Source organism: Podarcis liolepis (assembly GCF_965112155.1).
Source record: "Podarcis liolepis genome assembly, chromosome: 17".
Lineage (NCBI taxonomy): Eukaryota > Metazoa > Chordata > Lepidosauria > Squamata > Lacertidae > Podarcis > Podarcis liolepis.
The window spans coordinates 44,013,611-44,040,143 of record NC_139571.1 but is presented as its reverse complement, the minus strand read 5'-3'; the positions used below and the strand labels follow the sequence as shown (position 1 = coordinate 44,040,143).

Below are 26,533 nucleotides of genomic sequence, written 5' to 3'. Positions count from 1 at the left end.
TTCAGGGATGCACACCTCTCCTGCAGCTGCAAGTTCAGCCATGAAGCAAACATGGCCATCCATTATTCTTGACTGGAAACAGAGGAAGTGCTCCTTACATCCTCCCTGGGAGCATTTCAGCAATCAGGGGGAGGCCCTGACCCAGACCCCTAAGCCTAACCCTCTCCCTAACCCCGACCCTCTCCCTAACCCCAACCCTAACCCCTAGACTTTCAACAGCAGACTTTCAACTTGTGACCTTTGTCAAAGGTAAGGGTAAAGGGACCCCTGACCATTAGGTCCAGTCATGGCCGACTCGGGGGTTGCGGCCCTCATCTCACTTTATTGGCCAAGGAAGCTGGCATATAGCTTCTAGGTCATGTGGCCAGCATGTCTAAGCCGCTTCTGGCAAACCAGAGCAGCGCACGGAAACACCGGTTACCTTCCCGCCGGAGCGGGACCTATTTATCTCCTTGCACCTTGTGCTTTCCAACTGCTAGGTTGGCAGAAGCAAGGACCCAGCAACGGGAACTCAGCCCGTCGTGGGGCTTCGAACCGTCGATCGGCAAGTCCTAGGCTCTGTGGTTTAACCCACAGTGCCACCCACGTCCCGTAACTTAAAGGAATGCTATTTCTGTTTGTTCCTTCTGAAGCACATTCCAAAGAATCAAATGATACTACATTTATATCTACATCTGGAAGGGACCCCAAAGGTCATCCAGCCCAACCCGCTGCAAGGCAGGAATATGCAGGAGAATAACCACTAACCTTGCTTGTGCTGTCAATGTTGCCCTATTGAATGGCACTTTTCAGGCAATTTAAACTGCAGCTGCAAGTTGCACCATGAAGCACCCCTTGCCATCCCCTTTTCAAGACCGGGAGCGGAGGAGGTGCTGCTTACAGTCTCCCCAGGAGCATTTCAACAGTCAGGAGGAACATTTATGCCTCCAGAAAAGGAAAAAACCATGAGCCTGCACTAAGGGAATGCTCATGAGTATATAGTGCCTTTCTTTAGAACACCCCTCTTAACTTTACAAACTGCTGCAAATTTCCAAAATGCACACATACGTGCCAGTATTTGTCAATCTAAATGATTCAATTGGCTTTTGGTTTTGGCCCCCCTTGCAGGGGCTCAGCCCACTTAGTCTCCTGCCATTGGGGTTCCCAGCCTAGGTGCATGGCGGGGGACAGTCTTAAATCTTTGCTTCACCCTTGCTGTGGAGCACATTGCACAGTCGATTTTTAAGGACTGACACACACAAACACCCCCCCCAAACTTTATTGAGACATTACTAAATAATAGGGTTTCCATTCTTGGAGCAACCGTGGGAAAATGCAATCTCCCTGACCACTGAAGAATAGAGACTGTTCTCTGGGAGGTTGCCAGGGTTATGGGTGTGAGGATAGAAAGAGACACTTCAACCAGCTGTTTGAGCAGAAATCCACCTTTGGAGAAGGCGGGCTGCACCTGTGGAAAGGACCAGGCCTTCTGGAGGTGTAGGGACTGTGCGGTCTTACCGATTTAGAAAGATAGCTGGGTATTTCCCACCATTCACTTTGCTCCTTGCTGCTCAGAATCTTTTCCAGTGGATGGAAGTGCACTTGGGCAGATGTACCTGCCTTTTGTAACTTCATGGAGATGTCTGGGAGCTGCCTTGCCTCTTTTTCTTCTCTTTCCTTTGGCGGCCACGCTGCTGGGAGAATCAGGTGTTTGGTTAAAGGAGCTGTCTGGATCTTGTGCCCCAAGATACCCTTTCCCCCTCTCGCCCTACAAGACAGCAGCAGGAAGGCCCTGGCACTGGCACCTTTGGGGCACTGGCATCTGGTCTCAAAAGATCCCCTCTTCTCCCTCCCTCTGTCCGGCGAAACTGCCTTGTCCTCCCCCTTTTTGGGAGAAGGAATTCAGCACAGCCCTTTGAGACCTGAGAAATATCAGGGGGGTTCAGGGGGGTGGATTATTTCAAGAACTAAAAGAGGGGTCCGTGTAAAAACAGGCACAGGATCTGCCAAGCACAAATTAATGTGCAAGGAATAATAAAGATCCTCACAGGAAGCAAGGTGACTATCCCATCAAACAACTAACTGTAAAGAACGCTATTTCTCTTTCTTCTTTCTGAAGCCCTTTCCAAAGAAAAATGTTGGTATATAAACCTCTGGAAGGGACCCCAAAGGTCATCCAGTCCAACCCGCTGCATCGCAGGAACATGCAGGAGTCCCTTACGAGGAACAATCCCGCAACCTTGGTTGTGCAGCAAATGTTCCCCTCTTAAATGGCACTTTGAAGGCTGCTTAAGTATAATTCAGGGATGCACACCTCTCCTGCAGCTGCAAGTTCAGCCAGGAAGCAAACATAGCCATCCACTATTCTTGACTGTAAACAGAGGAAGCTCTGCTTACATCCTCCCTGGGAGCATTTCAACAGTCAGGGGAGACCTTGACCCCTAAGCCTAACCCCAAGCCTCTCCCTAACCCCCTACCCTAACAACAACCCAAACCCAAACCCCTAGACTTACAACAGCAGACTTACAACTTCTGACCTTTGTCAAATGTAAGGGTAAAGGGACCCCTGACCATTACATCCGGTCGTGGCCGACTCTGGGGTTGTGCTACGTATTTTATTGGCCGGCGTACAGCTTCCGGGTCATGTGGCCAACATGACTAAGTGGTTGGCCATCATACAACTAACCTGGAGGTATGTTTCTCTTTTTCTTCTTTGTGTGGCACTTTCCAGCTCTTACAAATATGCAGGCGTCCCTTATGGAGATCCCCCTGCAAGCTTGGTGTTCACAGTACCAAAAGGTGGTAGCATTGAACTGTTAGGTGTCACAGCCTAAAGTGAGGCACCTTTGCCATCATACAACTAACTTAAAGGAATATTATTTCTGGTTCTTCTTTCTGAAGCACATTCCAAACAATCATATGATGCTGCATATATATCTATATCTGGAAGGGACCTCAAGGGTCATCCAGCCCAACGCGCTGCTGGCAGGAATATGCAGAATAACCACTAACCTTGGTTGTGCCGTCAGTCTTGCCCTATGAAAAGGCACTTTTCAGGCACTTTAAACTGCAGCTGCAAGTTGCGCCATGAAGCACCCCTTGCCATCCCCTTTTGCTGACTGGGAGCGGAGAAGGTGCTGCTTACAGTCTCCCCAGGAGCATTTCAACAGTCAGGAGGAGGCCTGAAGCCTTCGGGGGGATTGTACATCTGCTAAGAACATTTATGCCCCCAGAAAAGGAAACAACCATGAGCCTGCTCTAAGGGAATGCTCATGAGTCTATAAAGTCCTTTTTTTTTTTTAGAACACCCCTCTTAACTTTACAAACTGCTGCAAATTTCCAAAATGCACACATACGTGCCAGTATTTGTCAATCTAAATGATTCAATTGGCTTTTGGTTTTGGCCCCCCTTGCAGGGGATCAGCCCACTTAGTCTCCTGCCATTGAGGTTCCCAGCCTAGGCGCATGGCGGGGGACAGTCTTAAATCTTTGCTTTGCCCCTGCTGTGGAGCACATTGCACAGTTGATTTTTAAGGGCTGACACAAAGAAACCCCCCCAAAAAACTGTATTCTGAAGCACTTTCCAAAGAATCACATGATGTTGGGTGAGTGGGTGAGTATATATTGGGAAGGGACCCCAAGGGTCATCCACTCCAACCTGCTACAATGCAGGGATTTGTGCATGGCTGAGGGATACACACTTCTCCTGCAGCTGCAAGTTAAGGTATGCCATGAAGCACACCTAGCCATCCCCTTTTGCTGACTGAGAGCAGAGAAAGGGCTGCTTACAGCCTCTCCCGGAGCATTTAGACAGTCAGGAGCAGGCCTGGAGTTCTCGGGGTGATTGCACATATGCTAACAACATTTATACCTCCGGGCAAAGGAAAAACCATGAGCCTACTCTGAAGGCTCAGAAATGTAGAAAGTGCTTTTCTTTGGAGCACCTCTCTTGACATTGCAAGCTGCTGCAAGGGTCAAAAACTGGTGTCAAGTTGCTGGTTTGTAAACATTAACTATTCCAACATTATTGAACAAATTACTCAAATGGCTTCTAGTGCTGGCCACTACAGCAGGGGCTGATCCCCATTTCTTCTTGTGGTCTTCAATTCAGAGTATCTGCTCAAAAAATCAAACAGAAAGCAATGGAGGGTTGCCATTAAGGCTGGGGCGAGAGGGCAAACAGGGTCTTCTAGACCCAAAATGGGTTTTGGATGCTCCATTAGATAAACCAGCCAGCTCACTGCCTCTCTAATTCACTGGGCTCCCTTGCAAATTAATTATCTTTTTTAATTTATGCCTCTTCCAAAACATTTGTCTTAAAATTTAATATGCAAGTGTACCACTTTTGGATGCTAATTAATCTCCGGTTGGATTATGTGGATAAATCGATAGGTGAAAGAATCAGTGCCTTGAGTAATTACCTGGTTCAAGCAATGGTTCATCTGAAGAAATTAGGTTTTCAACACATTGCTTTGTCACCTTTAGATAGCCTAACAAGAAAAGGAATAGGAGACAAACCTCACCAACATGGGGGAAGCCAGGAGGTGCTGGCCTACCCCAATCAAATAAATAAAATTATTTTACTGTATTTTTACTGTACTGTACTGTACTATGGTGGTTAGGGGGGATGGGGCCAAGCCCCACTTGGGTGGGTGTGGTATATCAGGAGTGGGGTTGTTGAAAAATGTTCTTAAATGTTATATATTAATATGTATTTCTTTTTTTTATCTTTTACCTTCATGACTTTTCCTCTATCTCCTCTTCTCCCTTCATCATGCAAAGTTTCCTCCTTCTCCTTTTCAGAACAGGAATTCAGCAGAGCAGACCTAAGAAATATCAATAATGTCAATTATTCTCACAAGAAGAGAAAGAGGGGTCCACGTCAAAGCAAACATATAATATGTCCAGGACAGATTGCAGTGGAAGAATCAAGTGGGAAAGGAGCCAGCAGACAACCAAATGGAAGAAATGTGCTTTTCACCTTTATTTTTTCTTGTTTATTCTTGTTTCTTCTTTCTGAAGCACTTTCCCAAGAATCATATAATGGTGCATTTAGCTGGAAGGGACCCCAAGGGTCATCCAGTCCCACCCGCTGCAAGGCAGGAATATGCGAAGGAACCACAAGGGTTCATTTAATAATAATAAAAATAGTAATAAGTGAAAGAATTAGGATCTTGAGGAATTAGCTGCTTACAAAAGCATCGCTTCAAACAGTGCTTCATCTGAACAATACTGTTCAGGTACAGTTTTCAATACACTAAAGGCGGCCTGGGGGGGGGGGAGCAATGGAGATCTGAACTCACAGCCAGTTCCTCTGGAGTTGCTGCACCCAAGGGGAGCTTCCCTGCCCCAATTCCAATAAATAAAAATACTATAATGCTAAGGCTTAGGGGGGAAGAGGCCATGTCCCACTTGGAATGGTGTAATTTTTATTTATTATTATTATTATTATTATTATTATTATTATTATTATTATTATTATTTAACATTTAATGCTAATAATAATGAATTACTCTTTCCCAGCCACGAACAGAAAATTTTTAAAAACCATAAAACATCATATACTACAAACTTTCCTCACCTTTTTATAATAAAAACAATAATTTAAAAATTAATGATAATAATAATAATAATGTATTACTCTTTCCCAGCCACCCACAGAAAATTTAAAAAGCGATAAAACATAATATACTACAAATCTCCCAAACACTTTTATAATAAGAACCATTATAATAATGCTAACAATTTAAAAATGAAGGATAATCCTCATTTATTCCCCTTCCCCAACAGAATATTTAAAAATTCGACAAACCTTAATATATTACAAACTTCAACCAAGCCTTTCTAATAATAATAATAATAATAATATAAAAATAAATTGTGATAATTCTTTATTATTACTTCCCGCCCGCTCCCAACAAAAGAGAGTCTTAAAAACTCGACCAAACTCACGCGCTCCCTTCGAGGAAATGGTGAAGGAGACGCCGAGGAGAAAACGCGCCCAAGGCTTGGCCCGCCCACCGCCCGACCTGGGATTGGCACAAAGGCCCGAAGGCTCTCAACCCACATGGCGGCGGTGGGGCCTCTTCTGCCCTTTCTTCCCCCCTTCTTCCCCGTCCAGTTGCCCTGCTCCAAAATGGCCGCCCTAGGAACCCCCTCGCTCAGCGCACGCGCCCAGCATTCGCAGCAGCAGTAAACTCGGGGGGGGGGGGGCCAGCCAGCCCTTTCCCGCTTTTTCTCCTCCCTCCCAGCTGTTTCTCGGCCGATTCTCCTCAGCGGTTTCCCACGCCCTGGACGGACGCCAAGGAAGTTTGGGCGCGTTTTTATTACAATAAAGGATTAAATAAAAATACTATACTTTTAAGGCTTAGGGGGGAAGAGGCCATGTCCCACTAGGGTGGGTGGGTGTGATAATAATAATAATAATAATTTAACATTTAATGATAATGATAATAATTTCCTACTATTTCCCAGCCACCAACAGAATTTTTTAGAAAATGATAAAACGTAATATACTACAAATTTCCCCAACCCTTTTATAGTAAGAACAATTATACTAATGACGATAGCAATTTCAGAATTAATGACTATCATAATTTATTCTTACCCTTCCCCAGCCTCTGTGCTGCTCCCAACAGAATATTAAAAACGCGACACAACATAATAATTACAAACTTCCCTAAGCCTTTTATGATAATAACAATAGTTATAATTTAAAAATCAATGCTGATAATCCTTTATTATTGCTGGCTCCCAACCGAAGACAGTAGTAAAAAGACGACCAAACTCACGCGCTTCCTTGGCGTAAAGGCCGCGGGAGAGAGACGCTGAGGAGAAGAAAGAGGCGCCAAAAGCCTGGCCCGCCCACAACCACAACCCGGCCTGGGATTGGCCAAAAGGCCGACCTATCGCTGTCGAGATTTTTATTGCTCCTGTGGCTGCTGGGCGCGTGCGCTGAGCGGGGGCATGACGGGAAAGAGGGAAACGGGCCGGAGGGGGGAAGAAAGGGCAGAAGACGCGCCGCCGCCGCCATGTTGGTTGAGGGCAGTGGGACCTAGCCTGCCGTTGGGTGGCGCTAGTCTCCCTCGTTAGGTGGGCGCCTCGTTGGGGGTCCCTGCGAAGAAGAAAGGCCGGAGGGCCCCCCCCCAATCCCCTCCGGGAGGAGTCCCAACAGTGCCTGAGGGGCCTGGGCCTTCCTCTGCTTTCTCATCATCATTATTATTATTATTAATGATTATCCTCATTATTAGCTTCTCCTTATTCTCCTCCTCCTCGCAGCGTTTCCCTGAGTGCTGCTTCCAAGCTCCCTCAGGAGCAGCCCAGGTAGACTGCCTCTGGCCCAGGAGGCTCTGCCAGAGCAGAAGAGGCGCCTGGGAGGCCAGGGGAGCCCCACGTCTTTTGGGGGTGCAGGGGCCAAAGTCCTGCTTTCTGCCTCTGCCCCTCCAGCCTTTGGACCGCCTCGCCCTACCAGCGCGCAGGCAAGTTGGGGGCGAAGTCCTGCTGGGCGGATGGCGCGCCTGTGGGTGCTGTGGGGTGCCCTGCTGGGCTGGGGTGAGCCGGGGGGCAAAGGGAGACGGGGGCTGCAAATCCCGTCCCTCTCTCTCTTCTCTCTCTCAGTTTCCAAAGTCCTGGGAATTATAGCTCTGAGCAGCGGGTTGGACTAGATGACCCTTGAGGCCCTTCCATCTCTCCCATTCTAGGATGCTCCCGGTCTCCCTCACTCTTCCTCTCCTTTTAATGGCGCTTTCTACCTTTCCCCCCCGCCCCCAGCTGGGCCTCCATTTCCTAGCTGGGGCGCCTATGGGAACTCAAGTGCCAGCGCCTGCAACTTCACCTGCGACAGCTGGGATTGCTCTGACGAGAGCCAGTGCACTAAGTTTTGGCGTTGCCAAAGGAATCGGGGAGACGTGTCTCGATTCCCCTCGTAGAGAGTGATTTAACCCATCTTGACATCTCTCAAAGCACTCTGGGAACTGTAGTTTCCTACGGGAGAATATTCCGCACAGCCTTTCCAAGGGAACGCTGGGAGTTATAGCTCTGAGAGGGTCTGCTTGGGAAACTGAACAAGCTACAGTTCCCACAATGTCCCCCAAAGCACCCTGGAAACGATTGCTTGCTCTGGGCATTGAGGGTTGCGAGTCCCTTGACAGAACTACAGTTCCCAAGCCCATTTCTCTTCTTAGAGAACTCTGGGAACTGTAGCTCATGGGGAAACAGGGGTCTCCTAAGGGCACTTGGTGCCCAGCATGCTGGGAACTGTAGCTTGCTCAGGGCGCCTGATTCCTTCTCCTTCCAGGCTACCGGAATGGGCTGGCACTGCCGGGCGCCGCCTTGGCCTGCGACTTTGAAGGCACCACCTGCGGCTGGGAGGACGTCAGCACGTCTGGGTACCGGTGGCACCCAGGGCGGGGCGGAGGCTGGGCGCGCAGCGCTGACCCCCCCTTCAACCACACTTCAGCCACACTCATTGGAGCTGAGCAAACGGCGGCCACGTTGTCCGTTGTCCCCCTGTGGCAAAGCCCCGCCTCGTCCTCTGGTGCCTGGCGCCCCCTGCTGGCCGACACCGGAAGAGTCCACGGCGCTTTCCAGGTGGGTCTTGGGCTCCTCGCTCTGATTTTTGTGGTTCATGCTGTGCCCATGGCCATGATATTTGATCTGATAGTGACTTCAGGCTGATCCAGTGCAAAAATCACGAGGATCCGTGTTTTTTAACCATGTTTTTGCGCCATTGCGGCACCATGAAACAGTGGATGCGTGATTTTTTTTGGTTCTGCCTACAGACTAAAATGTGGTGTAGAGTATCATCGTGTTTTTATTTTGTTTCAATATAAAAATCATATGAATTCATGAGGATCCATGCTTCGGATCAATGTTTTTGTAGTGCTGCAGCGCGGCAAAGTGTTGGATCCACGTTTTTTATAGTCCAGTCTGTAGGCGTGCCTTCCAGGTGTAATTTGACACTGGATTTGTTGGAGTGTTTTTTTTAAGTGGAGGATCCGTGCAGATCCGCCTTTAACCCAGACCCCGCACTTTCTCCTACCGCGTTGCAAAATGCAGTTCCTGGGTTATGTTGCGAATGCAGCAGCAGCAGCCAATCGCAAAGCGGGTTTCCTTCCGACGAGCCAATAGGCGCGAGCCCCTCTGTTGCTTTCCTTCCGGGAGCCGCTTGGCAAACAAGCTGGGTCCCGGGGCTCGTGCAGAGAAGGGGAGGCGGAGACTTGTGTGCCGCTTGAGGTTTTGTTGCAAGCGCGCAACCACCAGCAGCAGCGGGCCGTGATGTCTCGCTTCTTCCAAAGTGTCTCCGCTAAGCGCACAGAGAGCCAAGGGGGGCCAGGCGTGGAAGAGCAGCACTTGAGGCAATGGGGGCTGGCAGGTGAGTGGGATCGCTGGCTTGGCTGCTCTGCACCAAGTTTCCCCTAAGTCAGAGCTTTTCAACCTTTTTGATTCCACGGCTCCCTAAAGCAACTCCTGTGCGGCTCAGGAGCCCAGTTATGTCACCACCACCCTCAATTTGGGTATGCAGAAGATATTAAAATCAAATTTAAATAACCGCAGAAAGAGGAGGAAGGAAGTTTTGAAATGTCAAAATGTTTGTAAAATTAACGAAATGTATAAAATCAGTGAAATGTCTAAACTTGAAAAGTATAAATGAAAAAATTGAAAAAAAGTTATGTCAGCCTTTGCCTGCAGAGCTGACAGCCTCTCACCCTTTTTCAAACACCCTTCCTTGGGGAGTGCTCCCTTAGCCTCCTCCCCCCCCCGTGTCCTCTGGGCAGCCGCTGCTGCTGCTGCCCCTGGTCTCTGAGCTGACCCCCCCCCCACCCCAAAGAGAGGTACCTCCCAGACTGAGGCCCTGTTCACCAGCAGGGCTTTTAGCCAGGGCTGCTTCAATAAACAGATGCAAGTCTTTGGGAGAGAGAGACAGGAGAAGGCATCAGAGGAGGGAGGGAAGGAAGCAAAGCGGGACAGAGGCCAGTGTTGCCCGCAGCCTCTAACCATCATTCAAGGCACCATGGCACACTGGTTGAAAACCACTACCCTAAGTGAGCAAATTTTGTGGCTCCTAGGGGTGCGGCAAGAAAACTGCTAGCACGTTTGCAAAACTAAGCAGGGCCCAATATGCTTTCAAGATGGGGGGGGGGTGTTGAGAAGCCTGCATCACAGGGAATTAGGATGGATGACCTGGGGGGGTCCCTTCAAACTCTACAATTCTATGATTCTGCAGGATGCTGCACTTAAGTGGTTCAAATGTTTCCCAGCTCTGGCCAGATTGCATATGTCTGGAGGGGGGAGTATTGTTTTGTCTTTTTATAGTGCAGAGCACCTCACAATCTTTGGAGCCCACTCCTAGGGGCTGAGGTCCCTTTAGCTCCCCGAATAAAATATTTACCCCTCCCCAAGTTGATGGGCAGTGCCATTCAAATGGTATGTGTGTGCCATGTCTTGTGATCGATTATGCAGGGCGGGGCTTGCCTTACTTGCCCCTCCCCAACATTTTATTCAAGTTGACGCCCCTACAGAGTTGTATAAAGCACATTTAAGCTTGAGGCATAATAGATATGCCAAGATAATTTATTTCTTCAAGATGCACAATCCATCCATTCTCCCAGTACCCAGATCTCTGGGTTAACCTTACCAGTATTATGCCATGTTCTCTCTTTTTAGGCATTCATCTACGCCCCTATCAGATGGAAGGAGTAAACTGGCTGACACACTGCTATGGAACCTGGCATGGCTGCATCCTGGGTGATGAAATGGGTCTTGGGAAGACTTGCCAGGTCTTTCATTCTCTCCTTCCCGTTTAATCATTGTAGGAAAAGAGCGGTTATAAGCACTGCATTTCTGTGAATGACACCATGTATCCCCCCCCCCATGTATTCCAGGCTATTTCTCTGCTGGTTGTCTTAAGTGGGAAGCTTAATAAAAGGCCGTTTTTGATCCTTTGCCCTCTGTCTGTGTTAAACAACTGGAAGCAGGAACTAGAAAGGTAAACTTTGTAAATGTTCATAATCTTCTCCACGGCGGCACACTGTCAGTGGACTAGGCTAGCCCCCTAAATGTTCCTGGTAAATTAGAATATTAAAGCCTGGAGCCTCCTTCTCAAAACCTGGGAAACTTTTGCCCATCTTAGGGAGGGATGCACAGTTGCTGACCTGCACGATGTTGGCCTCCACATCACCCTTGCAAGCTGGCGCCTCTGGCCCTAACAGGTCCCCTATGGAAAAATTCACCGCATGCCCCTGCTTCTCAAAGCAATGAGGCCTACCAACATTAAACTTCATTGAAAAGTCCTGTAAGTCCCATGGTGAGTGCCTGCAGAAAGTCCATACATCAACCATGTAGCAAATAAACGGTTGTATTTCTCATTTTTTTCATCATCAAATTGAAATAGTAATTTTTTAAAAGGGCAACTTGCCCATGACAGCTCTATGCACTGGGAAGCAGTAGAATAAAATGTTGTTTGTTTATTTAACCCGCTCCTGCCTTTCCACCATCTCCCTTGATCCTGATATGTACAGCTGCCCTCAAATGTGAACACTGGGCACCTTTACCATTCACAGTAGCCCACAAGATATATAACAGATGCCATGTTCAAGCCTTCTGTTAGAATCATAGAATCATAGAGTTGGAAGAGACCAGAAGGGCCATCGAGTCCAACCCCCTGCCAAGCAGGAAACACCATCAGAGCACTCCTGACATATGGTTGTCAATTAGGACAAAGACCACATTGTGCATAGAGAAGACCCCATCTGAGACTGAAGGCTGTCGGGCTAGATAAATCAGCTTCATATGTTAATAGATTCTGATTAGAGCACTGTATTCTCTGTATTTCCTCAATATTATTATTATTATTATTACTACTATTATTATAACAGATTTTCTCCAAGTCTTTCCCTTGTGACGTATTCAGGAAACAAGGAAGAAAGAATTGAGCTACAGCAGGACTTCAAATCAAATAATGATTTCCACATTCTGCTGACTACGTACGAGGTACTTAGCATCGTCTAGGGGTACAGAACATACAAAGCACCTGTTTTTCTGTTAATATTTTGGAGGTCTGCATCAGGCCACCACCTCTACGTCGTCCCTCTCCCACTTCTCTATGGTATTGCATTTGTCTTTGTTTGGGGTAGCTCCTCACTTAGATTAAATACCGATCTGCCGGAGCACTGAACTTTGTCCCCAGTGGATACTACACTCTTGTCTTTGATCAAAATCAGAATGTGAGGAGAACTGGGAAGCCAGCCAGTGCCTCTACATAGCTCCATCCTTATTTTAGACATTTGTGATATATCAGTATATTGCAATGTTAAGCTGTTGATGTATCACAAAGTTGAGAATCAGATATCTTCCAGCCCTGGACAGCATCATATAGATGCTGCGGTTTGGGAAGCGGACATGAGATGCAAAAATGGAACAGCACACTTCTGTCTGGAAGCTCTAGCAAGGGGTGAGGGAGAGCAGGATCCACTCTTTAATTCACTTGTTTCTTCTCCAGCTACAATATCTTTCTGAGCCTCCATTATTACAGTTCTGCAGCAGTTAAGTGACTGACACCTTTCTTATGCTTGATTGCAGGTGTGCCTCAGAGACGCAGCATTTCTGAAACGGTGAGAACATTTCTACCGAGGGCAAAATAACTTCCCCATTACATATGGGGTTCAGAGATTGGTCACATTTCTCCTTGCACTAGCTTTTAGCGGCTGGGGTTAAAGGTTTGTCTCTGATGCTTTCTTAGCCTCTGTCTCAAACTGTGGTTTCTCTCCACAGAAAATTGCCCATCTCATTCTTATCAAGGGGGCAGAGGAGTCCCCTTTCAGAACATTCCATCATCAGGAAAAAAATTGTCTACCATTTAATTCCCATGGAAGCACATCACTTGAATAGCCTGACTCTTTCAGTATAGGCAAGGTGTGACTTGGCCTACTGGCTATTAGGAAACATTCAAAGTTATTCGTACTTCATTAACTCTCTCCTGTCCAAGCCCACAATTTCATTACAAATTAATCTTGTGTAAAACTCATGGGCCCAGATTGCGGGATTACTGGGCAAGTTAAATAACTGCCTAAGTCTGTGTGAAACTTTTCTATATGTTTAAGTTTCATGAGGCTTGTGCTTCCAAAGAACAGCACCTTTTTGTGTGGTACTTATTTGATTCAGCTAGGGAAGGAAAACCGGTAGCAGTTCTTACTGGAAGCAGAGTTTGGGAACATGTTGGCAACAGCAGCAGAAGCAAAAAAGACAGAAAGAGCAATTCTTTTGCTCCCCCACCAAATTTTTATTCTGATGCAAACGGTCTACTCTGTCAGGATTTAATTAATCTAAACCTTACATATCGGTTGATGCTGAAATGGAGGTGATGCCTAAAAGCCTTTTTTCTCATAGAGAGAAAATGTATTTATTGGGGGGGTGTCATTTTTTTAATTAAGCCTCCATGTGACTGTGTCTTTAATGAGTTGTTTTCCTAATCAGTTAAGCAGAATTTTGCTGTAATTTTTCAAATAACAGGACTTTAATCTTTTAAAACCTCCAGAAGACTAATAACAGCAGCTTATATTTTGAGTACAAAGAGAAACAGATGTTCTGGAAACAGTAAGATGAGTTTGTTTGTTTTTCTTTTTAAAATTTCAGCAGATGTAGCACATCAGAAAATAAATGGCACTTTTAGGTTTCAAAATATTCTAATGTTTAAAAATTTAATAATTAAGTACATATGCCCTTGTAAATGGCAGGTGTCGGCTAATGGTTGTTTTTCACAAGATAGCACAATAGCACTCTTGTGAGGATAATCTCAATGTTTCCCTTCAGCCAGAGGAAATTAATTTTGAGTCGCTACTGCCCTTTCTGGTTTAACCTTCTGCTCTGTGTAGGCTTTTAAAACTCTGTTCAAAGTGCTCTTGAAAGAGTTCATATCTTAATCAGACTAAGTGCTGACAGCTTTCTGTGCCTGCAAGCACTGGCATATGGATTTTAAAAAATCAGTTGATGCAATAATGGAGGTTTTTTTTGTGTAAGTTTGTGTGCGGAAATCTGGGCGGAAGAAGAAAGGAACCATAGTATGTAATATAACCCAGTAGCTCGTGAGTAAGGAAACACGACAAGTGTCTTGCGCCTGGTTGCCCCTGGTGGTTGTGGTTCCTCTAACTTTTCTTCCCCGTGTTCAGTTTCAGCTGGGCTTGCCTTGTTGTGGACGAAGCTCACAGACTGAAGAATCAGGATTCACTACTTCATAAAGTACTCTCTGAGGTAAAGAAAACTACAGTCCTGGTCTTTGTAAAGAAGGAAAGCACATATGTCTTGTCACAGCCTTCTGACTTGAGCTCAGATAGATAAAGGATCTTCTACAGTGAGTTTTTGTTTTGTTAGGTGGATTGGCTTTTCCTCGGGCTCATGCAGACTCCCTGTTGCGCTGTGCTTTCCAGGCACATATCTGGGATTATAACTCAGCATTTTCTGAGCATTTTCCTCTTCTTTTGCCACTTTCTTCAGGTAAGCCCACATTTTACCGCTGAATCAGAGCAAACAATTGGGTTTTCCTTGGATTGCCATTACTTGAGCGGTAAAATGTGGGTTTTCTGGGGGAGAGCACTAGGTCAAAACCACACCAGCACCCCACTTAGACATGGAGCTTTAAATCCCGGACCTGAGCCTGGAAAGCATGGCACCACAGGAAGCCAGGATAAACTCCTTGTCTTTAACCAAATAATGATACATTCTAAAAGCAGAGAAAAGGTAAGGATTAGAAAATGTGCTTGAAAATGTTGACAGCATTAAGATAAATTCAACAGTGTAAATAAGTTTTGATGGATGCAATACAGTGGTGCCCCGCAAGACGAATGCCTCGCAAGACGAAAAACTCACTAGACGAAAGGGTTTTGCGTTTTTTGAGCTGCTTCGCAAGACGAATTTCCCTATGGGCTTGCTTCGCAAGACGAAAAACGAAACCGTCTTGGAAGTTTGTTTCCTTTTTCTTAACACCGTTAATACAGTTGCGACTTGACTTCGAGGAGCAACTCATAGAACGCGGCGTGGTAGCCTTTTTTGAGGTTTTTGAAGACTTTGGTGATTTTTGAAGCTTTTCCAAAACTTCTTTTGCAGCCATTTGGTAAGTTAAACTTCTAAAACTTTTTTTGGGGGGGTTGGATTTTGGGTTGGGGTGTTTGGAATTCAAGGACTTGGTGTTGGGGAGGGGTTTGCAAGAATCTGGAAGCTTGTGTGGTTTTTTTCTGCATTTTTATGATTTTCTGTGACCATTGGGCCACTCTGCTGTTTTTTTTAAAAAAAAATCTGGATTTGAATTTCTGTGTGGTGGGTGGCTGGGGGAACATCTGAGGAGGGGTTTGCAAGAATCTGGAAGCTTGTGTGTTCCCCCCCCCCCTGCATTTTTATGATTTTCTGTGACCATTGGGCCACTCTGCTGTTTTTTTAAAAAAATTCTGGATTTGAATTTCTGTGTGGTGGGTGGCTGGGGGAACAGTTGAGGAGGGGGTTCTTCAGCAAGAAGCAAAGAGTGGAAAAGGAACCTTCTTCGAGTTGTCCCCCAGAGTCTTAGAAAATGTACTGTACACTTTGTTGATTTTTAAATGTTTTTCTGTCATGTTTAGAAACTTAATTTATTGTTCCTTCAATTTTTGAAATGCTCTTTACAGTATGTGTGACTTTAAAGAGCACTTAATAAACTCTTGTTGTACCAAATTTGGCTTTGTTTGGACTTTTTTTGACCATAGGAACGCATTAATTGAATTTCAATGCATTCCTATGGGATTTCGTGCTTCGCAAGACGAAAAATTCGCTAGACTTCCTGGGTAAGGGGATTGAGAGAGCGGTTGCTGAACAGCTTGGTAGGTTTCTGGATGAAACATCTGCTCTGGATCCATTCCAGACCGGCTTCCGCGCTGGTCATGGGACCGAGACAGCTCTGGTCGCCCTAACAGATGATCTCCGCAGGCAGCTGGATCGAGGCGGGTCGGGGCTGCTGATTCTTCTAGATCTGTCAGCAGCCTTTGACATGGTCGATCACGAACTCCTGGACCACCGCCTTGCCGACGTGGGGATCCAGGGCACAGTCCTTCAATGGCTGCGCTCGTTTCTCTCTGGTCGGGGACAGAGGGTGGCGCTTGGGGGGGAATTGTCATCACGCCACTCCTTGGTGTGTGGAGTGCCTCAGGGTGCGATTCTCTCCCCGATGCTTTTTAACATCTTTATGCGCCCCCTCGCCCAGCTTGTCCGGAGTTTTGGGCTGGGTTGCCATCAGTATGCTGATGACACCCAACTCTATCTGTTGATGGATGGCCATCCTGACTCGGCCCCAGACACACTGACCAGATGTCTGGAAGCTGTGGCTGGATGGTTACGTGGGAGCCGGTTGAAGTTAAATCCTTCGAAGACAGAGGTCCTCTGGCTGGGGCGGGACGATATGGGATCGAGGGGGCAACTCCCATCTCTTGCGGGGGTGCAATTAGTGCCAGCACCGTCCGTTAAGAGTTTGGGTGTAATCTTCGATACCTCCCTCTCTATGGAGGCGCAGATTACAGCTATAACAAAGGCGGCATTTTTTCATCTCCGCCAAGCTAAGCAGTTGGCCCCTTATCTCTCTCGCCCTGACCTAGCCACTGTGATCCATGCGACGGTCACCTCCAGACTGGATTATTGTAACTCGCTCTACGTGGGGCTGCCCTTGAGACTGACCCAGAAACTCCAGCGGGTGCAGAATGCCGCGGCGAGACTCCTTATGGGGTCTTCGCTGCGAGATCACATTCATCCGGTACTATACCAGCTGCACTGGCTCCCGGTGGAGTACAGGATCAGGTTTAAGGTGCTGGTTTTAACCTTTAAAGCCCTATACGGCCTAGGACCCTCGTACCTACGGGACCGCCTCTCCTGGTATGCCCCACAGAGGAACTTACGGTCTTCAAATAAAAACATCCTGAAGGTCCCAGGCCTCAGAGAGGTTAGGCTGGCCTCAACTAGAGCCAGGGCCTTCTCGGATGCAGCTCCAATCTGGTGGAATGCTCTGTCACAAGAGACTAGGGCCCTGCGGGACCTGACATCTTTCCGCAGGGCCTGCAAGACAGAGTTGTTCCGCCAGGCCTTTGGTCAGGGCGCAGCCTGACTTCCTCCTCTGGCAACCTGCACAGAATTTTGCTTAATTGGTTGCCATCAATTTGATTTAATTAATTTTTATAATGAAATATTTTTAGATTGTGTGACTATTTGACTGATTATTTCTAGTTGTTAGCCGCCCTGAGCCCGGCTTCAGCTGGGGAGGGCGGGATATAAATAAAATTTATTATTATTATTATTAGATGAAAAAACTCGCAGAACGAATTAATTTCGTCTTACGAGGCACCACTGTAATGGAATACTGAATAGTTTATGTAGTTTAGTTTATTTTATGTAAAATATGCAGGGATTTTTGTTACGCAGAATGAACCATGGAAAGAGAAGAAGGGAAGTCATTGGAATTTTAAGGTTGTTTAAATGAATACTCTAAATTGTAAAACAGAAAAATTAATAAAAATTACATGGATAGAGAAAAATTGCAAATGTAGCGAAGTAAAGCATGTCAAGACTAAAACTGCACACCGTCCTTGCCTTATTCCTAAAACTAACTCTAGTAAAAAGGCCTCAAATTTCTTCCAGAGGCATTCATAAGCGGACAAGTCTTGGGTCTTTTTAAAATATTTTTTATTTGATTTTACAAATATAAAATTATAACAGTACCACTATACACATCAACAGTTAAAAGATTATCCAAATCTCTGGACTTCCCACCTTCCCCTCCATGGGTCCTATTGTCAAAACTTTTCTACTGCATCTTTTTCAGTAGTCCGTATATAATATAACTTCCATTAGATAATACCATTAGATAATACATAGTGTCAGGGGTTTAGGAGCAGAGGCACGGGCAAGGGAGGAAACAGAGAGCGAAGGGGAGGAGGCAGAAGAAAAGATGAGTGATGACGACGACCCGAGATCTCCTAGTCTTTCCAGTGAATCAGAGGATTCACAGAAAGGAGCACCAGTGGCCAGGGCAAGGGGGGAGTCTAGGGGGGCACCCCAGGAAGATAGAGCCAGAGGGGACTCAGGGGGGAGCAGCTGGAAATCGGGACCAGCGTCACCGCCAGGAAGCAGGGAAGAGGAAAGGAGCCAGGGGGGAAGCGCTGGCAGCTCACCACAGGAGGGAGGGCATGAGTCAGGAGTGGCCACACCTCCATCGGGGAGCGAAGAAACGGTTAAGAGGAAAGTGGAAGGTTGGGCGCGTGCGCCAAGTTCAAATGCAGAGGAAGGCGGCGCAGTAAGCAGCCCCGAAAGGGAACCAGGTCCTAAAGCCCGGCGCAAGGAGGCAGGAGGGTCCGGGTCAGCGTCAGAAGAATCCCGGAAGGAAGAAGCCCCGGGGGGTAGAGGGACCCAGAGGAGGACAGTCAGGCGGAAAAGGTGGAGCAAGGCTAGGATATTAAGTTGGTGCACACGGGGCGGAGACTCAGACGGAGCTTCGCCGATCTAGCTACTAGACGTAGAGTTGCGCACAGCAGCGTGAGAATGGAAACTGTAATTCAATAAAGACTTTTACTTAATGATCGCTGGCTAGCGTGATCCTCTGTGAGCTAGGATCTTCAAGCAGCTCTGACAGTAAGCTCCGTCTCACGATTGTGGGCATCTACAGCCTCGAGGAGGGGAGAGAAACAGGTGCCTACTAGCGAGCTCACGAACGGCAGACGACATGACGGCTGAGCAGCAGATAGAGGAACTCAGAAAAGCAGTGGCACAACTGAATGCCGAGGCTCTCGCATCCAGGAAGAGAGAGAAGGAGGCAGCTGCCGCCTGCAGGGATCTCCAGGTCAGGTTAGACGTGCTGACAAAGCAGACACCCCGGCAGGAGGGAATTGGGTTGGCGAGACGGACAGGCGGGCTGGTCTCTCACTTCGATGGGAACCTGCAACAGTATCCCAACTTTAGAGCCGACGTACTGTGCGCACTGCAACTGCTGCATAAAGACTTTAGAGATGAGCAAGAGAGAGTGGGATTCATCATGTCCCATTTGCATGGGGATGCTAGAGCATGGCTACGCAATTTATGGAGAGATAAGGATCCGGCGCTCCAGAATGCAGATGCCTTTATTAAAGCGATGGATGGGTGTTTTTTATCAAGTATTGACGTGGATCTTGCACGGAAGGAGGTGCATGGGCTGAGACAAGGGAGGGCCAGCGTCAGGCAGTATCATGCCCGCTTTTTCGCCTTGGTCAGTGCCCTGGAATGGGACAGAGATTCGGCTCCTGTAAGAGACCTCTTTTGGGAGGGGCTGCACAACTCGATTAAAGATGAGATCGCGAGGGGGGAGAGACCCCGAACCACCCAGGAGGTCGTTCAGAGGGCACTGGCAGTGGGGGTGAGGCTGGAAGGACGTCCGTGGAGCAGGGACGAAGGGCGTGGAGGGCGCGAACCAGCCAGGGGCCCCTCCTTCCTTCCCAGAGAAGCAGCGCGGGCGCAATCCACGCCTCCGCCAGGAGGAGGAGCCGAACCTATGGAGGTTGGAGGTGCAAGGGCTCAGTCAGCAACCAGAGCCCTAGCACCGGCAGCAGTGAAAGCGAAGCCTCCTAGAGGGAACAGGAAGTGTTACGTCTGTGAGGAGCCAGGGCATATGGCAAAAGAGTGTCCCCAGAGGCTCCACAAGCTTACTGCAGCCTCGGCAATGGTGACTGCAGCAACGCAGCAAGGGGGACCACAGCAGGGAAACGACGCAGTCTGGCTGGAGGAAGAGGCCCTGGGGCCCAGCCAGACGTGTTAGTGGCGCAGTCCCCAGAGGTTTTACAGCCCGTGAACCCCCTCCCGCCCAAACCAGTGGTGAGGCTCACCGCATCTCTCCAGCTGCCCAATGGAATCACCACTGACGTGCCAATCACCATTGACTCAGGCAGCAATGCGGACTTTATAGGGCAGGACTTTGTCGACAAACACGCTATACAGTTGCTGCCGGCCACACTGCCCCTGCAGGTTGTCACGGTGGATGGCAGGGAGTTGCTAGGGGGGCAAGTGGTGAAGCAGACGCCGCCCATGGCGATGCGACTTGGAAATCACAAAGAAATCATCAGCTTCAATGTCACTCAACTATCGGATACGCCCATTGTATTGGGAATGAGTTGGCTGGACAAGCACAGCCCAACGCTGGCTTGGTACCAGAGGCAGCTGATCTTCGGCTCTTCCTTTTGTGCTGAACACTGCATCGTGCCCCGGCAGGAAGGAGAGGAAGAGGAGTCACAGCTGCTGCTAGGCACGCTGCAAGCGATTCCCCACAAGTACGCAGAATTTTTGGAAGTTTTCTGCGAGAAGGAGGCAGACAGGCTACCCCCTCACAGACCATATGACTGCAAGATTGACCTGCTGCCGGGGGTGGCGCTGCCTAAGGGGAAACTGTATTCCATGTCAGAGGACGAGCTGCAGGAACTCAAACAGTTCATAGATCATAATTTGGAGCGCGGGTTCATCCGAGAGTCCAAGGCAGCGGGGGGCAGTCCAGTATTCTTTGTTAAAAAGCGAGACACGCCCCAAAAAAGACTGGTCGTGGACTATCGCATTTTAAACAATGGGACCAAGCCGTCGGACTTCCCCATGCCCCGAATCGACGACCTCCTGGCGAAGGTGCGGAAGGGGAAAGTGTTCACCAAGTTAGACCTGCGAGGGGCGTACAACCTCATTCGTATGCGGGAGGGAGATGAGTGGAAGACGGCCATGTTCACGCCACTGGGTACCTACGAATACAGAGTTATGCCCTTTGGATTGCAAAATGGCTCCCACGTTTTTCAAGCTTTCATGCATCACGTGTTGGCGGGACTTCTCTACAAGACGTGCGTCTGTTTCTTAGATGACATCCTGATCTTTTCGGAATCGCAGCAGGAGCATGACAGACACGTCAAGGAAGTGCTGACCAGACTAAAGCAACATAGGCTCTACGCCAAGCTGGAGAAGTGCCAATTTGACGTGACGGAGGTGGATTTTCTGGGCTACAAGTTGTCTGACAAGGGGCTCGCCATGGACAGCGCCAAGGTTCGCGCGGTATTGGATTGGAAGAGTCCACGCAACCGGAAGGAGGTCCAGAGGTTTGTCGGCTTTGCGAACTTCTATCGCAAGTTTATCAAGGGCTTCGCTATGCAGACAGCGGCCATCACAGACACGCTTAGCTCCAAGAAAAAGAAGTTCGTTTGGACAGAGGAGGCGGAGCAGTCCTTTCAGGCACTCAAGCGTCTCTTCGCGTCGGAAGAGCAGCTGCTTCACGTCAACCCCAGCAGGCCGATGAGGGTGGAGACAGACGCCTCGGACAGAGCCGTGGGGGCGGTCCTGCTGCAAAAGGACCAGCAGGGGGTGTGGCGACCGGCAGCGTTCTACTCCAGGAAGCTCAGCAAGTCCGAGCAGAACTACACCATCTGGGACAGGGAGTTGCTGGCCATTCATGCAGCGTTCAAAGCGTGGAGGCACTTCCTGATCGGCGCCAAGCACACGGTGCAGGTTTGCACGGACCACAAGAATCTGGAGCACTGGCGCACGGCACAGTTCCTAAACCAGAGGCAGATACGTTGGGCTGAGTTTTTTGCGAACTTCGACTTCCGAATAGAGTATGTCCCGGGGGACACTAACATCATGGCGGACGCCCTCTCCCGTAAGCCACAGTATCTGGAGGACGCAACGCCAGCGGCCGCCATGCACATCTTCGCACCAACAGTATGGGCGTGCGCCGCGGCCACCGTGGACCTGGAGGCGGTGCGACGAGCATTGCAGGATGACTCCTTCGCGCAAGCAAAGATGGCAGAGGTGCAAAGGGGCACGGCTGCGGCCGACGGTTTCCAGCTACGAGATGGATTGCTCATCCGTAAAGGGGCCATCTACGTGCCGGGAGACGACCTTCGCGCCAAGGTGCTGCAGCAGCTGCACGACGCGCCCACGGCCGGGCACTTTGGCAAGGAGAAGACGGTGGAATTAGTAGCCAGGGATTTCTGGTGGCCTGGAATGAGAGGGGAGGTCGCAGACTACGTGGCGAGGTGTGACACCTGCCAGAGGGCCAAACCAGTGCACAAACCGCCGGCCGGACTGTTGGAACCGCTGCAAACTCCGGTCGAACCTTGGGAAAGGGTGGCCCTGGACTTTGTCACGGATCTGCCCAGCTCGAGGGGCAAGACGGCAGTACTGGTGGTGGTAGACCTGTTTTCCAAGATGGCGCATTTCATTCCGTGTGCTAAGGTGGCCACGGCGGAGCAAACCGCCAAACTGTTCATAGACCACGTGTTCAAGGTTCACGGTCTGCCACGGTCTATTCTGTCCGACCGGGGGCGGCAGTTCATCTCGAATTTCTGGCAGAAGCTGATGGGCTTCCTGAACGTCAAGATCAACCTGGCGTCGGCGAGACACCCGCAGACCAACGGGCAAGCGGAGCGGGTCAATGCCATCATGCAGCAGTACCTGAGATGTTATGCAAATCAACAGCCTGCGACGTGGGTGGATTACCTGCCGCTTGCCGAGTTCGCCTACAACAACACGAAGCACGTGTCCACGGGGGTCACGCCGTTCTTCGCCAACAACGGGAGGCACCCCAGAACCTTCCCGGGACTGGAAAGAATGGGAGAGGGGGAGCCGCAGACAGCAGATGCGTTCGCGTCGGAGCTGCAGGAAGTCCACAATCAGCTGAGGCGCCACCTGGAGCTGGCCAAGCACGCATACAAGGTACAAGCGGACAAGCACAGAAGGGTTGGCGAAGAGCTCCACGTGGGAGACTGGGTTTGGTTAGCAGCCCACGCAGTGCCGGCCAGGTCGTTGGCCAAGAAGAAACTAGGGCATAAACAACTGGGGCCCTACCAAGTCGAAGAGCAGGTCAACCCGGTAGCGTTCAGACTGGCACTTCCGGAGGGTTCCAGAATGCATCCGGTATTCCACAGATCGGTGCTCACTCCCTACAGGGCACCGCACAGGTTCCAGGAACCCGGAACGGCGCCGAGTCCGGTCAGAGACAGAACAGGGCACGCGGGAGTGGCACAGAAGGAGCGCATCAACGAAGTCACGGAGATTTTGGACTCCAGATGGGGGGAAGAGGGGGTAGAATACTTTCTCGCCAAGGAGGGCACCCCGGCCAGTGCGAACAGCTGGGTGCCGGGCTACGCCTTGGACGAACCTCTCCTCAAAGACGAGTTTCATGCCCTCTTCCCCCATAGACCTATGCCAGCAGACTTTTTCGACGACTGGCTTTTCACGCCCACGCTTTCGGCCAGCACTTTCCGGGGGTTCGACTCGGACGAGGACCCGACACAAGACGTCCGTTCCCCGGAGGGGTCACCCTCGGGATCTGCATCAGAACCCTCGTATTGGTGGGACGATAGACCAGAGGAGCAGTTCCGCAGACGGTGGCTGGAAGGCCCAGGACGAGCAACACCGCCAGGAGGAAGTGAGGGAGAGACGGACATGGACGTTTTCGGGGACGACCCTGGTTTCGAGCACGGCGGCACAGAGATGGAAGCGGAGGTGACCGTTGTCGACGAGAGCAGGGAGGAAGACCCGCAAGACTTCAGATGGAGACCCGCCACGGGAAGCGACCGATATCCGACGTTCGTCCCTTTGCAACAGCAGCCCCCAGCTCCAGCACCGGAAGGAGGGGAGGGGGGAATGGGGGGCTTCGAGGGGGGGATGGATGTCAGGGGTTTAGGAGCAGAGGCACGGGCAAGGGAGGAAACAGAGAGCGAAGGGGAGGAGGCAGAAGAAAAGATGAGTGATGACGATGACCCGAGATCTCCTAGTCTTTCCAGTGAATCAGAGGATTCACAGAAAGGAGCACCAGTGGCCAGGGCAAGGGGGGAGTCTAGGGGGGCACCCCAGGAAGATAGAGCCAGAGGGGACTCAGGGGGGAGCAGCTGGAAATCGGGACCAGCGTCACCGCCAGGAAGCAGGGAAGAGGAAAGGAGCCAGGGGGGAAGCGCTGGCAGCTCACCACAGGAGGGAGGGCATGAGTCAGGAGTGGCCACACCTCCATCGGGGAGCGAAGAAACGGTTAAGAGGAAAGTGGAAGGTTGGGCGCGCGCGCCAAGTTCAAATGCAGAGGAAGGCGGCGCAGTAAGCAGCCCCGAAAGGGAACCAGGTCCTAAAGCCCGGCGCAAGGAGGCAGGAGGGTCCGGGTCAGCGTCAGAAGAATCCCGGAAGGAAGAAGCCCCGGGGGGTAGAGGGACCCAGAGGAGGACAGTCAGGCGGAAAAGGTGGAGCAAGGCTAGGATATTAAGTTGGTGCACACGGGGCGGAGACTCAGACGGAGCTTCGCCGATCTAGCTACTAGACGTAGAGTTGCGCGCAGCAGCGTGAGAATGGAAACTGTAATTCAATAAAGACTTTTACTTAATGATCGCTGGCTAGCGTGATCCTCTGTGAGCTAGGATCTTCAAGCAGCTCTGACACATAGTATCTGCTACATTACAAGCGTTATTGCAATCCTGCTAGTGTTTTCATCTGCTTACAGTGGTCTCCAAGATACTCCCATTCTTTGTTAAAGTTTGGTCTTCTTGGTTCCTGAGCTTTCTGGTCAGTTTTGCCATTTTGGCATAGTCCAACAGTTTAATTTGCCATTCTTCTCTGGTAGGGACTTTATCTTCTTTCCATCTCTGGGCTAATGACACATGTGCAGCTGTCGTTGCTAGCAAATTCTCTGTTCAACCTGAGCAAGAAATTTGAGATGTAAAGCAGTCGCAGGGGGAACCAAATCATGACGCTGCCTTACCTCCCTACCTTATCCCAGTCGTTCCTGAACTGTACATATTCTGGATCTCTTTCAGTTTACAACGGACTTCAACCTCCTGCTGACGGGCACTCCCATTCAGAACAGCCTCCAAGAGTTATATGCCCTGCTTGCGTTCATTGAACCAGCTACATTCCCCAAGGAGCTGGTGGAAGAATTTGTTCACTATTATCATGGAATTGAAAAGGAAAGCAAAGTAGGCAAGTACAAATGTGATAACTGGATGTCGGCTATTACCTGCAGAATGTTGGCAACTGAGATGAAGGTTTTCTTTAAATGGGATTATGTAGAGTCTGCATTTAGGCAAAAAGTCCTTTGGCTTTACAGCCAAGATTTCCATGGTATGCTATGGAGGACGAGAAAGCTTCTTCTCTTTGTTTTTTAAGAAATAAAAAAATTAAAATATGTACTGAGTTGAGTGTATATGTGTGGGAAGGCGAGTTGAGTCACATGGTAAAATTATGAGCATCAGGCAATAGATGCCTGTGGTACTCAAATATGTCACATAGCATTCAGCTTTATGGACTTAGAAACCCGCCCCCTTCAGGCCTTCCTGCCCCCCACTTCATATTTAAAATCTAGGGCTATATCTGTGTTTCTCTCCCGTGTAGCCAAAGAACTGCACAGTCTCTTGCAGCCCTTCTTGCTCAGAAGAGTGAAGGCTGATGTGGCAGCCGAACTCCCCAAGAAAGAGGAGGTGGTTCTCTACCACGGGATGTCAGCCTTGCAGAGAAAGTTTTACAAGGCTGTTTTGATGAAAGACCTAGGTAATTGGGCAAGGGGAAGACTTTGGAATCGGAATGAAGTGAGCGTAGTGGTTTTACGGGTGCCTGGGAGGCAGAGACTTTGGGGGTCCATCTACACTTCCGCTTGTTGTGTGCCTAAAAAGCTTGGGTCTGAGTGCTTTTGCTGTGATTTCCAGGGACGGATCTGAGCGGCTTTCCCTTTGTCTGCTTCTTTCTCTGGGAAAACCTGCTGAATCGTAGCAGTCCGCAGAGAACCCAACTGACATTTGCTCCAGTTCAGCAGTAAAACCAAGTTGCAGGGAACCAGGCAGAGGGCCTTCTCGGTACTGGCACCCGCCCTGTGGAACGCCCTCCCACCATATGTCAAAGAAAACAACAACTACCAGACTTTTAAAAGACATCTGAAGGCAGCCCTGTTTAGGGAAGCTTTTAATGTTTCATGTTACTGTATTTTAATATTTTGTTGGAAGCCTCCCAGAGTGGCTGGGGAAGCCCAGCCAGATGGGCGGGGTATAAATAATAAATTATTATTATATAAAGAGCAGGTTTTTCCTGGGGAAAGTGGCAGGACAGGCAAAAGTATAGAAGAGCCCTCTGTTGCCATTTCATTACTGTGTTTACTGTTTTTGTTAAACGTTACAAACAGCGAACATAACCACGCAATGTTTTTTCAGTTACAAGTTACCGTACTTTTCCGTGTATTAGACGAGGTTTTTTTTACTCCAAAATAAAGTAAAAAATGGGGGGGTAGTGCAGAGGAGGGGACGGGCGATTGGTTGCCTCCGCAAGCAGGATCTAGCGATTGGGTGAGTGAATGGTGTCTGCTGCAAGGGCTGCTTCAGATTGGCTGCTGCTCTGTCAGTCGGGTGGGTTATTTGTGGATGCGTAAAAGGCTGCTTTGGATTGGTGGCTGCTTTGTCAAATGGGCGGGTTATTAGTGGGTGCTTTGGATTGGCTGCCGCTTTGGCAGTTTGGCTTGCATTGCTTGCGATGGTTGGTGTTTGCCAGTTGGGTGAGTGATCTTTGATTCGGCATTCCCCGCCGC

At 49.2% G+C, this 26,533-nt stretch overlaps 1 protein-coding gene and 1 long non-coding RNA gene across 5 annotated transcripts in view; one reads left to right on the top strand and one right to left on the bottom strand.

The window, feature by feature from the left end:
* Positions 1-918: 918 nt before the first annotated feature.
* Positions 919-5,851, bottom strand: LOC310696501. Of its 2 annotated transcripts, none has more exons than XR_014520577.1 (3): positions 5,809-5,851; positions 4,715-4,805; positions 919-1,703 (listed from the first exon to the last, which is right to left on the bottom strand). It is a non-coding gene; the product is annotated as an uncharacterized lncRNA (long non-coding RNA). The 2 variants fall into 2 exon arrangements; XR_014520578.1 differs by lacking the exon at positions 5,809-5,851 and adding an exon at positions 5,688-5,779.
* A 2,373-nt stretch (positions 5,852-8,224) lies between these two features.
* CHD1L (chromodomain helicase DNA binding protein 1 like) overlaps positions 8,225-26,533 on the top strand; it is a 40,932-nt gene continuing 22,623 nt past the window's right edge. The window contains exons 1-8 of one of the 3 annotated variants that reach the window (XM_083481711.1): positions 8,225-8,568; positions 10,645-10,757; positions 10,863-10,966; positions 11,856-11,970; positions 12,559-12,590; positions 14,145-14,226; positions 24,780-24,942; positions 25,354-25,509. In XM_083481711.1, coding sequence (XP_083337837.1) covers positions 10,668-10,757; positions 10,863-10,966; positions 11,856-11,970; positions 12,559-12,590; positions 14,145-14,226; positions 24,780-24,942; positions 25,354-25,509 — 742 coding nt within the window. In that variant the 5' untranslated portion in view covers positions 8,225-8,568; positions 10,645-10,667. Of the gene's footprint in view, positions 9,353-10,644; positions 10,758-10,862; positions 10,967-11,855; positions 11,971-12,558; positions 12,591-14,144; positions 14,227-24,779; positions 24,943-25,353; positions 25,510-26,533 lie in introns of all 3 variants that reach the window. The other 2 variants (XM_083481710.1, XM_083481712.1) reach the window with 2 other exon arrangements.